The sequence below is a fragment of the Haliotis asinina genome, chromosome 4 (assembly GCF_037392515.1).
Source record: "Haliotis asinina isolate JCU_RB_2024 chromosome 4, JCU_Hal_asi_v2, whole genome shotgun sequence".
Taxonomy (NCBI): domain Eukaryota; kingdom Metazoa; phylum Mollusca; class Gastropoda; order Lepetellida; family Haliotidae; genus Haliotis; species Haliotis asinina.
In genome coordinates, this window is record NC_090283.1 from 58,586,645 (window position 1) to 58,602,779 (window position 16,135).

The window sequence follows — 16,135 nt, forward strand, 5'->3', positions numbered from 1 at the left end:
TGGATATTTCTTGTGCACCATAGTCCATCCAGAGCATGCTCAAAGCGCTATATATAAAAAGAGCCCCTTGAGTGTATGAGGAAAGTGTGACTGTTGCTCAAAATGACCACGAGAGTATTTGGAAGTCTTAGGTTGTAGACGTTTTTGAAAAGGCAAGTTTTGAGTCGTGATTTGAATGTTGTAAGAATGTAGTATAAGAAACACTGTTCTGTAGAGTTGGTGCTGCAAATTTGAATGACCTACAGCGAAGGTTTTTGAGATAAACCTGGGGAACTGAGGGAAGATCTTGATTCTGGGAGCAGAGAGGGCAGGCTTCTATGCAGACAACATCTCAGAATACTTTGCATACAGTCTTGTTCAGGTTTTATTTTTCGATTTCGGTGGAATAAATTGACAAGCATTTTGTTCTGAAAGTTTTGGATGAAAGACTTTGTTTTGGTCTGAATTCGGTTAGTCACCAAATTTTTCATTGAATTGTTTGTTTTCCTTGTGAATTTCTACCCACATGAATAAGAATGCTGAAGACAAAACTGATTTCTTTCAACCATTCATGTAAACATGAAGAGAGGATGATGGATTTTCTTAACTACTACTTCCTATTTGAGTAAGTTTTGTCATAATCAAGCAAAATTAGAAATGTTTTTGAACCTCCAATCAGAAAGAAAGTATTAGTGGTGACAACAGCTTCATCCTCAGGAGACATTTTCCATATGCAGGTACTATCGGTGATTGTGGTACTTTGATGCTTGGTGTGCAAATTTTGCTAACTAGCTGCTTGTTGATCTCGTCTTTAAGCTGAGGAGTGTTTTGAAAGGTGTTTAATGGTTCAGTTAATAGGTTCTCAAGGTTTGTTACGGTGTATGAAGAACTGGCGGTGACCACAGTTGTTTAACGTAACTATTAGAACCACCTTCCAACTGGTTTTACCTGGAATGTCCTGTCTAAGATCAGTCATAAATGAAACCCCAAGACTTCAGTTTTCTTCAAAAATATTTTTGTTCAGTGTGTAATGATCATGTATTTCGTTAATCCAATTCATTCCTCTCATCAGAATATCAAATACATTATTTGGAACTAGAACCTATTTTCTTTGTTGTTTCAGGGGTTTTTGCCGGTAACAATCAACTTGGTGCTTTAAGGGACTTCAAATTACATCAGATTTCAGGACAAGGGCACATAAGCAGCTTGTTTTTGGATAGAACTCTTAGTGAAATTAAACCAGGACTTCCACAAAAGAATTATCCTTGTGCATATTGTACCAAAGAGTTCACCAGCTACGGGTCACGGTGGCGACATATTACTGCCATACATAAAAAGATGACATTTGCATGTGCATGTGGAAAGACCTACAGTTACAAACATAACTTAGTGGTCCACCAGAAATCATGTTCCTCTTGTATTGCATGAAGGAGTAGCTTCTACGTTCCATATTCCATCCATCCATTTCCTCCACCAATCAAAAGTGGACTTTCTTTGTGTTTTCAGGACGTTTAACACGCAGGAATGAAAAGGGTCATTTGATGGATTACTCATCACAAGTCCAACATTTTCCTCTCGGCCAGAACGTGTTCCCCAACATCTTTGGTAGAAAAATGACTCGGTTCACTGTACCCAGTGTAGGGGCTATAGATTCGCCAGGAAAACATTTTCCTTGTCCCGAGTGTACAAAGGTGTTTGCCAGTTATGGGGCCAGGTGGCACCATGTGACAGCAGTACACAAGAAAGTCACATTTCCGTGTGTTTGTGGGAAGACATACAGATACAGACACAATCTCGTTTATCATCAGAAGTCATGTTCACTATGGCACTCAAAGTAGCACCTCAAGTATTTTTAATATTGGATGGTGTTTTGGGACATCTGAACCTTCAGTATAGAAAAATCTACTGTTTGTTTGGTTTTTAAGATACAGGTTAGTGTGGAAAGGAAACTTCTTTGAATGACACACTATTATGTCATTCTGGTTGTTGAACTTTCAAGTGTTTGATTGTTAATAGAATGTGGTTGTGAGGACAGTTCTCAAGTTTAAGCAATATGAAATAAGGATGAAGGTGGAAAGGGTGTTGAAAATAGGAGTCAGCTTGAAAAACATGATCCATTATTCTCCAAACACGAACTTATTTATACTGTGAACATACTTAAGATTAGGTACTGAAGGAGATTGATCTGTGTCTCATGAAACATCTCTCTAAGAACAGTTTTCTTTGTCCTTTCAGGAGGTTATGGCATCAGTTCTATGAGCAGGTCTGGGCATCAGGTCCATCAGGTGCTGCCTGGAAGGGATCACTTATCTAACTTTAGACCATTTACTCGGTGCCAAGCTAATCCTGGATCTTTGACTAAACAGTATCCGTGTCAGCATTGTGAGAAGGTTTTTGCTAGTCCTGGGACCAGATGGCATCATGTGGCTGCCATACATAAGAAAGTCACTCACAGATGTGTCTGTGGAAAGGTGTACAGCTATCGATACAATCTACTGACTCACCAGAGAAATTGTGTTCAGTGTGTGAAACCGTAAACACATGCTAGTTTCTTGAATCGTATATCAAGCGAGTGTGGTTGAATATTCCTAATATAACGTCAGGTACACCAAAAATTGGCTTCACATTTTGTACCATCTTTGGAATCGAACCCATGCCTTCAGCGTGACAAGCTGACACTTTAACCATTAGGTTACCCCTCCATTCTTTAAGTCAAATATGGCCTGTGACATAAACACCAGCCTATCGTTTTGTGAAATAACCAGGTGGTGATTTTCCTTTGGTTATTTCTGCTTGGATTGTGAGGCTTAAACAAGAACAATGTCGCTGGAGATTAGAGTGTTTCTTTTTGTGATTTCAGGAAATTGTGGTGGCTTTGATGACAATTCTGTGAGAATATCTCGCATTCAGCTGCAGTCACAGAGCATTTACCACAATATGCCAGCCACTGGGGCTGATCATGAAACAAGGAACCCAGTCTTTAGGCTTGAATTGCAACATTCAACCACCAGACATTCAGGAGTTGGGGCCAGACAGTTTCCTTGTCCTGAATGTGATAAATCATTTGCAAGTTATGGCGCAAGGTGGCATCATGTCACTGCTATCCATCGGAAGGTGACCCACCAGTGTGTGTGTGGGAAGATCTATCATTATAAGCACAGTATGCAGTTCCATCAGAGATCTTGTCCACAGTGCATTAACTCCTGAAGAATGTCCTGTTCATGTAGTGCGATAAAACGTTTGGATCAAGTGTCTGAAGGGTTCCTGCGAGCAGTTTGTTAGTGCCCCAAGATGATCGTTGCTAAATATGTTATATTTAAAAGCATTTCACTCAAGCATCGTCAAAGGTCTTATTCTCTATTTTTCAATTCCTGAAGCCTCCCATGCATAAGTTTTAACTCACTTGTACTGCACTCAACAAAACTATAATGTCATGACAGATCCTGTTCACTGTTTCTATGACTAACACACTTATCAAAAGAATTTGTCAACTGTCCTGTGACAAACATTATGAGACTCCAAACATCACCAATACTTGCAGCCAAACTAGTCTTGGTGAGATAAACCAACCTCATTACATTGTGTCAGGTGTATGAATGCGCCATTGCCAAACTTTTAGTTGAAAAGTGAATTTTTTTGCCCTCGTTTATTACCATTGTAAAGTGAACCATTACTTAACGACTGGACTAGAACAAAGTCTTCTTTATTCTTTCAGGAAAATACGCTGTGGATACTGCAGTTAGGCATTTGAGTCATTTCCGTCATCCTGGACAGGATCAGTTTTGTTACCGTGGTAGACCATTTTGTGACAGCAGTGCCAGATCAGTTGGAGGCAGTACCGCCTTGAAGCAGTACCCATGTCCACAATGTGACAAGGTCTTTGCTAACTATGGCTCCCGGTGGCATCACATTTCTGCCATTCACAAGAAAGTCACCTACTCTTGTGTTTGTGGGAAAGTTTACAGTTATCGTTACAATCTTCTGACGCATCAGAGAACCTGTGTTCTTTGCAGCAAATCGTGATGATGTATGTCTGATGCTTGTTGGAAGGGTTACAGCTCCTGCTACAATCTTCTTACCCATCAGAGATATTGTGTTCTTTGCAGTATGTCTTGGTAGCGTACTGTCTTGAGTTGGAAAGGTTATCATTACACCTCCTTACCTATCAGAGAACCAGTGTATCCAGTCTTGATGATGTATGTCTCATGTTTGTGGAAATGGCTACAGTAATAGTTGCAATCTTCTTAATCCATCAGAGGACCTGTGTTCTTTGTAGCAAGTCTTGATGATGTACAAAGTGTGTTAAGCTGGACTAGAACAAGGTTTTCTTTGTGCTTGCAGGAACTTTTGCTGTCAGTGGCATTCAAGATGTTCAAGTTCATCCAATTCCTACAGGACAAGCTCAGTTTTCAGCTTTGTATAGAAATAAACCATTTTGTTCAGGCAGCTCTCAGGCAATCTCCAGAGGGTCAGCCAAATTGTTTCCATGTCAGCAGTGTGACAAGGTGTTCACTAATTATGGGTCCCGGTGGCATCACATCACAGCAATTCATAAAAAAATCACATTTTCTTGTGTTTGTGGGAAGTTTTACAGTTATAAACACAATTTGCTGTCTCATCAAAGATCCTGTGTGCAGTGTTTCAAGCAGTGATAATGGGACTGTCCATGCTAGGACTTCTGTGTCAGGAATATTGGACAATGGCATCTTGAATGCCTCAAACAACTTCATTCTGGGATGTTCTCATTAATCCTGAGTGGCCAGTCTTTACTAGAGTTACTTTGATATTCACCAGTTCAGGTTTTGATACCAAGATGTTTCAATTTTATGGGAATGTTAGAGAATGTTTTGTGGATTCCGCTAGAACACTCTCTTCTTTGTTGTTTCAGGAGGATTTTGTCATGGTGATATGACGACCTTTCAGCAAGGTCAGCAATTCGTAAAAGGACGCGGTCAGCTTCTCAACCTGTTCACTCATAGACTCCCTATTACCAATAGGATGGCAAATGCTCCTCCTTCAGAGACAAAACAGTTTCCCTGCTCACAGTGCACTAAGGTCTTCAATAACCATGGTTCTCGATGGCATCACATTGCAGCAATCCACAAGAAAATAACCTTCACATGCTTGTGTGGAAAGGTCTACAGCTATAAACACAATCTTCTGTCCCACCAAAGGTCTTGTTCTGCTTGTGTGAAGTTGTAGCATACTCTTATTGAGATCATTGATGGAGAAACAATTCTGGTTTGAAAATTCCAAGCCCAGTGTGATGTCTTAGAGAGACTCTTGAGTTTGTTATTTGTTATTTTTGTTGTTGTGGGAGATAACTGATTTTAGTTTCATGAGCCATGTGTGGCTTATTCACAGTAAGACTGTTGATTATGTTTGTGTTCACACTGACTTGAATGAACAAAACTGAACTGATGGTGTTCATGTTCACTCTTAGATCTGCCTTTGTTCGTTGTTTTTTGGGACTGAAGCTTTTGTCCTTGTTCAGGGTGTTCAGACACCTTTTCTACATTCTACCTCAGTAATGTCCAATCTGTTCAAGATGTTTACATCTCTTGGTGAACCTGGAAAGTGTTCTTTATGTTGTCAGGGAAATATATATCTGATACCAGAGGTTTATGTTCATTTTGGCAGGAGGTCCATCTTGGTCAAACTTTAAGTTACATAATGATTTGAAATTTTACTTCCAAAATCTAATTGATTTCAAATCACCTTCCAAACTCTTTCCATGTTCACAGAGATAAGTGTCCACAATGGCATCAAATCATAACAAATCATTAAAAAGATTCTACTTAATTGGGTCTGTGGAATGTCACTTAGCTACAAGCCAGATTTTACTGGCTCACCATAGGTCTTGTTATGAAAGCAGAACTTGCTCACTTTACTGGAAAAGATTTTTGTGACTTTAGATGTAGAAGCCTAATGAACGGAACATTGTTTCATCCACACACATCCCAACAGCTCAACCTCAGTAGTAATGGAACTGATCGAGACATCTGCATCGCTTGGTCTGATGAACTAGAACAAAGTTTTCTTTATGTTTTCAGGGAAATATGATGGCTGTGATGTCGTGGACTTGAACACATTTTGGCAAGAGGCCCATCATATGCCGAACATACAGTTAGCCAATTTTGGGAATAGGAATTTTCATACTAGTTCCAAATCACCTTCCAAACTCTTTCCCTGTTCACAGTGTGACAAAGTGTTTGCTAATAAAGGATCACGTTGGCATCATGTTACTGCAATTCATAAGAAGATAACATTTGAATGTGTGTGTGGAAAGTCCTACAGCTACAAACACGGGCTCTTGTTTCATCAGCGTACTTGCTGTATTTCTCGGGGACAAACTAAATAGGAATTTGTTTGGCCAGTCATCTTTTTGCAGGTTCCTGAAGTGTTAGGGCTCAGTCGATTGCATATCATGAAAATATGGATTCCATCTTTTTTCCCATCTGCGTTCATTTGTTAGTCCAAATCAAATACTGACTCATCAAACTTGCTTGCGTCTGTATAGTCTATTTTCAAAACACATGTCATTCATTTGAATAAGCACAGGGTTTTCTTTGTGTTTTCAGATAGTTTCGGTGGCAGTGGTGAAGCTGGTGATTTGAACATCTTTCATCGTGACCGTGTTAGAGGGTTTGCTCAGTTCTATGTTAGGCCAATGGTTGTAGGTGCTGTCAAGTCTTTTCCATGTTTCGAGTGTGATAAGGTGTTTGCAAGTCGCGGGTCCAGATATAACCACATAGCTGCAAAGCACAAGAACGTGATCTATCCATGTGTTTGTGGCAAAGAATTCAGCTATAAACACCATCTTTTATCTCATCAGAAAACATGTCTGGACCTTCCAAAAACTTAGTGGTCTGGTTCTGGGTAGAGGGTGTCATTGGATAGTTTCTTCTTGGTCAGGGGGCCAGTTTCCTTTGCGAAGCCTGTGTTCTTGATGCTGTACCGTTTCATCCAGTTAGATTGTGCCATCTGTTCATTTGTCATTACAAGTTTTGGTTCAGCCTATTCATTTGTCATCACAGGGTTTGGTGTCCATTTTCTATCCCACCTCTGTTAATTTTACTGTTTTGTCCAAATCACAACTCCTGACTTACCCCACTTGTAAGCTTCTGGTTTGTGTATCAGCCAAACTGGTATCTTCATTTGAATAAGAACAGGATTTTCTTTGTGATTTCAGATAGTTTCGGTGGCAGTGGTGAAGCTGGTGATTTGAACATCTTTCATCCCGAACATGTTAGCGAGTTTGCTCAGATATATGTTAGGCCAAGGTTAGCAGGTTCTGCAAAATCTTTTCCTTGTTGTGAATGTGGAAAAGTATTTGCAAGTCATGGATCTCGATGGAATCACATTGCTGCAAAGCACAAGAACGTGACCCACCCATGTGTTTGTGGGAAAGAATTTAGCTATAAACACCATCTTTTATCTCATCAGAAAACATGTCTGGATTGCCCAAAGTATTAAAGATGGGTCCTTCCTCATGAAGAGTTACCTTGGTAAATAGTCGTTGATTTTCGGAAAAAGACCATGTTTTGTTTGTTACAGAGAACGATAATCAGATTTTGAACACAGTTAATTTCTTTTGATTTTAGTTCATGGTGATCTCGAGAGCTTGGTGCAGCACAGTTTTAGTTGGTTGAAATCATTTTTTGAATGAATTATGAAGCCTTTATCATGTCATGGCTTGTTACAGCTCATAAATGAGGCACATTCTTTTCTTGAGATCTGACAATTCTGGACTGGGAATAGTCACAGTTTGTCCTTTTCCTGGAGGAAACAAAGTTTCACATATGATTTGGGCGTTGTGTAAGATTGACCCCTACCATTAAAACATGGATTCTTGCAGGGAACCTTGATTTATGCCATGTCATTCTCTCAGTACAAGTGTCAAACATCTGTCATTTTCCACACATTTGCATTGTTTCTTGTGTTGATGAAAGATGTCTAAAGATGTTTGTGAGAATCCAATTTTGTATTGTTTCTTTGGTACTAAAGATATATCGCAGGCAGTATTGCAAATGATCTGTAAATACAGAGTTTCTGTTGGTGAAAGAGCTGATGCTCAAACACATTTGATCAGCAGAGTTCATGTTGATTTTTGTAGTATGTCTCCTATTTGTTTACAAATAAAATATGAACTATGACTGGTTTGTTATTTCTCTGTTTTTCACACTTGTTGAATATGGATGTGAAAAAATATTAATTGCTGGATTGCAAGTTTGATTATCCTTCACACACCCCAGGTGAATACTGCTTGGTGAATTTTGTAATTTGCCTTGCAATATACAAATTCTTGAACTATGCGACAAAAAAGTGCATGATTTACATTCTGAATTGTCAGACAAGAAATCCGTTGGTCTTGTAACCATTGCTCCTAGGTTGACATTGACAGCCCTGAAATCCTTCACTTTGCACCAACATTCATAAGACATGCCAAGGTATTGCTGAAATGACACTCACTCACTCACACATTGACATGATATGGACATGGAATGAGTTTTGATTGTATGGTTTCAATATTGCCTATCCGAACTCACGCCAGAATTATTTCAATATACAGACTACGGTATTGTGACTGAAAGCTCACATAAAACTATGTCGTATAACTGATCAGGGCCCTCTTGCACAAAGTGATTTGAGCGTTACGACTATATTAAACTGTAGCCCTAAGATCGCTTTATGTAAATGAGGACAGGTCTCAGTTGTACAAGGGATGGGACGTAGCCTAATGGTGAATCTGACTGCCCCTCACTCTGAAATCTGGTCCTCTCGTCCCTTGCCATGGAATATTGCGAAAAGTGGAGTAAACCAATCATGCTCGCTCACTCACTCACTCACTCACTCACTCACTCACTCACTCACTTTGTGGCAAAGGAATCATAGCCCTATGGTAATTGTTAATCCCATGTCTTGAAATAGAGGAGCAGTTGGTTAGCCTAGTGGTTAAAGTGTTCATTCGTCATGCTGAAGGTCCGGGTTCAATTCCCCACATCTGTACAATGTGTCAATATTGCTGGAATCTTGCTAAAATGTGGTATAAAACCCTACTCACTCTAAATACTTCTCTGATCTTGAAATATTGAAAGAAAAACAAAAAAATCAATCAAACATATCCATCAATGTTCTCATTTTAGAAGCTAAATCTTAGGCTGTACGAAAGGTATTATGTTTAGGCTGTCTGCAAGGCATACAGGTCTACTCAAGTCTACTCAAAATGTAATCAAATCTATTCAAACCTACTCAACTTCTAGCATTCTTGCTTCAGTGGGATCAGCAAATGGTTGAAATGTATTCTTATCATGAGAAAGACCGGGGTTTGATTTCCCACGTGGGCTCAGTGTGTGAAGTCATATAATAACTAATCAGTTCTTCGTTCGTACAAGGGATCGGAGGTGGCCTAATGGAATAGATGCCCCCTGCCAAGATATTGCAGGAATATTGCTAAAAGTGACGTAAAATTACTCACTCACTCCATGCACAGCAGCAGGAACTCAGGTTATGTCCAGTTAGCCCACATGTGGGTACTGACAGACTACTTCTTAATGTGTCAGCAAAACTGGTGTCATTCATTTCAATAAGCACAGGGTTTTCTTTGTGTTTTCAGATAGTATCGGTGGCAGTGGTGAACCTGGTGATTTGAACATCTTTCATCGAGACAGTGTTAGCGGGTTTGCTCAGATTTATGTTAAGCCGAGGGTTGAAGGTGCTGTCAAGTCTTTTCCATGTTTTCATTGTCATAAAGTATTTGCCAGTCATGGGTCCAGGTACAACCACATATCAGCTATACATAAGAAGGTTATCTATCCTTGTGTTTGTGGTAAGGAATTCAGCTATAAACACCATCTTTCATCTCATCAGAAAACGTGTCTGGATGTCTGGAAACATGGCCAAAATGCCTAGAAAAAGGACTAGTTCTCTGAAGATATATTGAGAATGTCTTTTCAGAGTAATGTGCAGTTTTGTTGAACGGAGAGCTGATCAAGACATGGACTGATGTTAGTTTCTTTCAGTTTTTGTGTTGGTTTCTTTCAGCTTTAGTTCATATGACGATCTTGTGTGTGGTGTCACTATGGTATAATGATAGATAAGGACTTGCAGCTTGTTCCATTCGATAAATACTAAACACATTCCTTTACCAAGAACTGACAATCCTGAACTGTGAATAGTCAGTGTTCTTTCCAAGAAGGATAGTTTCTTTTACAGTGAAAGCTGTCAAAACTTGCAGCAATCCAATCTGGCAAGTTGCCGACACTGGCATAGAGTTTCCTCCATGGCTAATGATTGTATCATCATTTATAAGCTCTGCAATCCATCAGCTGTCTATTTCAGAGCTTAGCATGAAATAAGCTGCCAGATTGTGTGTTTATACAGATATCAACACTGTTTGATCTGGTGTGTGGCAAGAGGTCAGCTGGATGTCTGTTGTCACCAATAAATCCTGCATTGAAACTATATAGTTGCAGACGATAATTAATCCTAGTTAAGTATGGATATAGTTACACATGTAATTTGTGAGTATGAGCTCTCAAATCTTAGTCATTTATTGTCCGTGTGTGCAGTAATCGAGAACAAAGTGATAGTTATGCTTTGTAAATGAGAATGACAAAACTGGTCTCTCTAGTTGTATCAGCCCTGCAATTCGGCACGTCGTCCAAACACGTCGTCGTTCAGTCAGCTTTCTCTGTATGTACATGGGCTGTATAACTACTATTATAACACTGGATGCTTGTAGTTAACTTTGATATCATTCAGTGTACAGATGGGAAACACTGGTCAAATCCATTGTTACTTCTGTTATCATATCACATGTCACAGCTTGTTGCAGAAGGTTTATATTACATTATTCTTTTGTGAAGAGTTAGCAATCCTGGGCCCCGTTTCACAAAACTCTTGTAGCCTAAGATCTCGTAATTTTTCTCGTAGCCAATGTACCTCCTATACTGTAACACAGGAGCTACGGATGCTACGAGAAAAGTTACGAGATCTTAGGCTTACGAGAGTTTTGTGAAACGGGGCCCTGGGCTCTGTCCCTGTTATACCTTTTCCAGAAGCAAAGTTTCTTTCCAGTACAGACATGGGTTAGTGTAAGACTGTCAACCACTATTAAATCTTGGATTCTTGAAGTGAACCTTGATTAGTTCTCATGTCATGCAGTGCTCAGCTGTCAGATGTGTCTTTTACCACCATTTCCATTGTCCCTTGTGTTGGTGAATGACGTCTAAATGTCGTGCTGTGTGAGAGTCCAATTTTGTGTTGTTTCTTTAAAACTACAGATATTGGAAAGCATAGAGTCATGCCAACATATGATCTGTAAATACAGAGTTTCTGTCGTTGAAAGAGCTGGGGCTCAAACACATTTAATCAGCAGAGTTCATGTTGATTTTTGTAGTAAGTCTGATATTTGTTTACTAATAAAATATAAACAATACCTTTGTATGTTATTTCTCTATCTTTTCCATAATGGAATAAGGATGTTAAATGTTTTTGGATTCATTATTTGAATTTGTCAAGAGATTCTTAAGAGCCCAGATGGAGACAAAGTTGTTATCTCTTTTGTGTGTCTGTCTGTCTGTCTGTCTGTTTTATGAAGGGACACCATTTATCTGGTTCACTATATCCGTGCGTGCATTGGTGGGTGGGAAGTTGGTTAGGTGGGTGGTTTCCCAGTGGGGTACCCTAGTGGTTAAGGCATTTACCTGTTATGCAGGAGACCTGTGTTCAATTCCCCACATGGGTGCAGTGCGTGAAGCCCATTTCTGGTGTCCCCCATCGTGATATTTCTAGAATGTTGCTAAATATGAAGTAACACCATAGCCACTCACTTGGTTCTTTGTTTGCCAGCATCCATCCATTGTCGTGGTATCGCTGAAGTAGTTATTGTGACAGACGAACATCACTTCAGTCTTTCCTCACACATATGGCTGACTTGTATTGACGTCACTGGCTTGACCTTGAAGGCAGTCACACTAGACGAGGCTGAACAGTAGCATGTGAATGTACGACAAAATTATTATGGTGGCAGTTACATAAGTTCTGAACATTAAGGGCAGTGGGGTAGCCTAGCGGTTAAAGTGTTCACTCATCACCTGTGTTCATGGAAAAGTGAAACGTGGGAAGAGGTCTTTCTAGCGAAAAGTAAAACCTGTCCCTCAAAAAAAAAAAACAACTCAAGTGCGGTTATTCTTGGAAAACAGGAGATGACCTAATATATAAAAAAGCACACTTATATAAAAAAGCACACTTTAAGTACATATATAATGAAATTAGATTTTAGTATAGGGTTGAACCTCTAGATTTTCACTTACCTGATTTATGTATCATGTACAGCAGGTGGAATAAAGGGGTCTCCTTGACAGATCTTCTTTCTAGTAGCATGCACTAGATGTCCCCAAAATATTTAGTGAATGCATTTTTGACAAGAGTCACATTCATTCTTCACTTCAAGAAACACTGCATGCTCTTAGCTAAATCCTGCAGGGGTTTGATTTCCCCATTATATTTAAAGCTGATTCTGTAATAAACAAACACTTCACACCTTTGCCTATTTCCACCCAAATCCAAACTTAAACACACAACCTGCACAGCATCAAGTTGTGCATGTCATATCTCTGAGCATTCAGTATTGTTCTTTGTGAGGAAACTAGTATTTGATAACCACAGTGGAATGAGAACATTTCTCTTTGTCCTTTCAGATGGTTTGGGCAGCTACCTAGATCCCAATCAATTTGAGCAACACAGAAATTTCAACCTTCCCGCACAGCGAGATCAGTTTTCAGACATGTACCCAGATAGGAACATAGGTCGATCACAAGCTAGTGGTGGACATGGACAGGGAGGCTTTCCTTGTCAAGAGTGTAACAAAGTCTTTTCTAGTCACGGGGCAAGATGGCATCACATTGCCGCAAAACATAAGAAGGTCACCTACACGTGTGTCTGTGGGAAGGTGTACACGTACAGGCAGAATTTACTGCATCATCGCAAATTTTGTACCCAGTACCTTGAGTCTTAGTCCAAAGTGTTTGGGGAATAACCAAAGGTAATTTTTACCAAGAAATGCTATATTTTCTGGATGTTATCTTCGTTTGTCTTTGGCAGTGGGGTCACGCCAAAGACATGGTTTCGATTCTCTTCATGGAGAAGCACATTTCGGTTATAAGAGCGGTTTAATAACGGTTTAATTCTCAACTCTCTGACTCTTGTTTTGTGTTGGTTCTTGTGTGGTATACTTTTTTATGAGGAAGTATGACAGTGTCTTGACATTTTGGAATATCTCTTGTGATGTATGTTACTATTTTGATAGAAAAATTTTATTTCTTTCACAATATCACTCCATTATCATCCAGACACTTCACTCTACACCGTACATACGGGGCGGTGGGGTAGCCTAGTGGTTAAGGTGTTCGCTCGTCGTCCCAGAGACCCAGGTTTGATTCCCCACATGGGTGCAATACATGAAGCTCATTTCTGGTGTTACTGCCTTGATATTGCTGGAATATTGCCAACAACAGTGTAAAACTGTCGCTCACTATAAGTACATATGCATTAAACAAATGAAAGAAAATCTTTGTCCTTTCAGGTGATTTTGGTGGCTACAATGAAGTCCTTGCACAGTACCCAATACCCTCGCATCGCAAGGGTTCTACCAAACAAGATCAGTACTCATTTTATTCACACAGTAGACAAAACCCAGGCCAGCCAGAAGGAAGTTTCCCCTGCTCTGAGTGTGAGAAAGTGTTTGCAAGTCATGGTGCTAGATGGCACCATATTGCTGCAAAACACAAGCAAGTGACCTACTCTTGCGTGTGTGGGAAGGTGTATAGCTACAGACAGAGTCTCCTTCATCACAGACAATCCTGTTCTGTATATCTACTCCAAGGCCAGATGTAGAGGTTATGGCTGGTGGTATACACCCGGCCTTATCCCACACCATTGTGTTGGGTGGCTAAAGTGTTTGTCATTCGGAAGACCCAGGTTCGATTCTCCAGAAATCCTGTTTCTTGCGGCGTCCACTAATGTGATCTTGCTGGAAGGTTGCTAACAGTAACTTTAGTGCAGTGTTACAGAATGGGCGTTTAGGTTAACCTTAGTAATGGTTGCTTTGTGAAAAGAGTCCCAGCTGTGCGTTTGGTTCAGTATCGATGGAAGAAATTACTGTGAACTTTAGTGCACGAAGGGGCAGTTGCATTGCCTCATGGTGAAAGCTTTTGCTTGTCATGCAATGATCCAGGTTCGAATCCACACTTAGGTACATTGTGTGAAGCCATTCCTGTTACCTCTGCCTAGATAGAGTTTAAAGGAGGATAATGCCTAACTCAATCACTTATTCAGGGTTACAATTGATCTTAAGTAACCCATGCTAGGTGTAAGAAGTAGTCCACAGGATCGAGTGGTCAGACTCACTGACTTGGTTGACATATCATCAGTTCCCAATTGTGGAGATGGATTTGCACTCAGCGAGTGCTGCATAAAACTTAACTCACTCACTCACTTACGGTAAACTTACTCAATGTACTGAGCATGACTGATACACTGTCATACATCTCTCACTAGATGTGACAAGACTGGTCAAGTTTTTACAGTCAGACAGTGGGGCTTACGGAATGTGTGTTCAGGACTCATTACATCAAAGAACAGGGTACAATTCCTCACATTGGTGCACCATGTGACTCCTATTCAAGGTGTTTAAAATGCTGATGTTGTTTGAATGTTCAAGCTGTGTGATTTCAGTTATAATAAAGGCTGGAGACATACCTTCTGTTGGTACACTGTTTGTATTATTTGTAGACAACAGAGAGATTGGTTAAGGAATATTAGTCAATTTGTTGTTGCCTCTTGAGATGACACAAAACTTTTTCATTACCTTTATACTAGTATACTGCAATAATTTTTCAAATGATACATATTGCAATATTTTTATGAGGAACAGTATTTGAGTACAAGAATATTAGTCCAGACCATTTTTTTCATCCTGTTTTACAGATATTTGTGTTCAGAAATCCTGAAGGCAGGAGGGAAACAATATCAAAATAAAATCACCAAAGAAATGGTTCCACTTAATGCAAATAGTATTTTTCTTTTGGGAATTTATGAAGTGTTTATGATGGTGAAAAACAGCCTAAATGACGTTTACTTGTAAGTTTACATTTTTGGCCAATTGAAATATTTGGGTTTTATTTTTTTTTCTTCCTTTCCCCCCTTTCCTTCCTTATTCTTAAAAAACAAACAAAAACAACAACCGGGGGATCTGTAACACGAAATAACATTGGTCTGGCAATAGAAGCTTGTTTATTGCTGCAGTTTCCACACAATCTCACAACTGAAGTTTCTCTTCATAATTAATTGACAAGATTGCATACTTTTCTCTGAATTGAAAAGAGATCGGAACTATCAAGTCATAATTTGAAACTGGGGTAATCAGAGTCGTTACATACATTTGTCTTAGGATAGGATCTGCTTGTTGGAACAGTGGCACTGCCATATTATTGCTTCTAATACGCAACATGTTATAAATGTGTGTACGAGCAGTAGAATTCATTTCATTACGTCCATTTCAAAACAGACCCATTTTGAACCATGTGCCACAGACAGATACACAGCATAAGTGAGATGTTCAGTGACTTGAGTCTTCGGACCTTACCTTATTACCTTAACTGTGACCAATGTGATCAAGCATCACTGATGTCATCCAAACTGTAGAAATCAGGTTTTAGATTTCCTTGCAGTGGTAGTGAAGTCTTAGACTTGCATCTGTTCTGTTGTGTAGAAAAGTCACAATTAAATCAGCCCATCTTTAGTATGACATTTGCCACGGATGGGAAGTTTCCACTGAATTCTGCACAGTTGTTCCATCAAGGATCACTTTTTCTGAAATATGCTATAGAATAGCCTAGTTAAGTTATTCATCCGTCAGCCTGATTCCAGTTTGATTCCCCAGGTTTGATTCCCTAAATGTTAGCGTGTGAGGCCCATTTCTGGTGTCTTCTGCCATGTTGCTGGAATATTGCTAATAGGGGTGTAAAACCCAACTCACTAAACCGCATAATAAACCCCAAATGAAACAACCAACATATTTATCACTTTAGGAAAAAAATTGCAATTTGGGATATGTGTGGGGTTTTTTTTCACCCATTGAAGATACTGCAGT

The 16,135-nt window shown here is 39.6% G+C and overlaps 1 protein-coding gene across 21 annotated transcripts in view; it reads left to right on the forward strand.

Moving 5' to 3' along the window:
* LOC137281723 (zinc finger and SCAN domain-containing protein 26-like) overlaps positions 1–16,135 on the forward strand; it is an 88,690-nt gene that overhangs the window by 18,731 nt on the left and 53,824 nt on the right. The window contains exon 3 of one of the 21 annotated variants that reach the window (XM_067813262.1): positions 13,568–14,741. The exons of 17 other annotated variants lie outside the window; for them this stretch is intronic. In XM_067813262.1, coding sequence (XP_067669363.1) covers positions 13,568–13,878 — 311 coding nt within the window. In that variant the 3' untranslated portion in view covers positions 13,879–14,741. 3 more of the 21 variants (XM_067813263.1, XM_067813267.1, XM_067813257.1) reach the window with 3 other exon arrangements.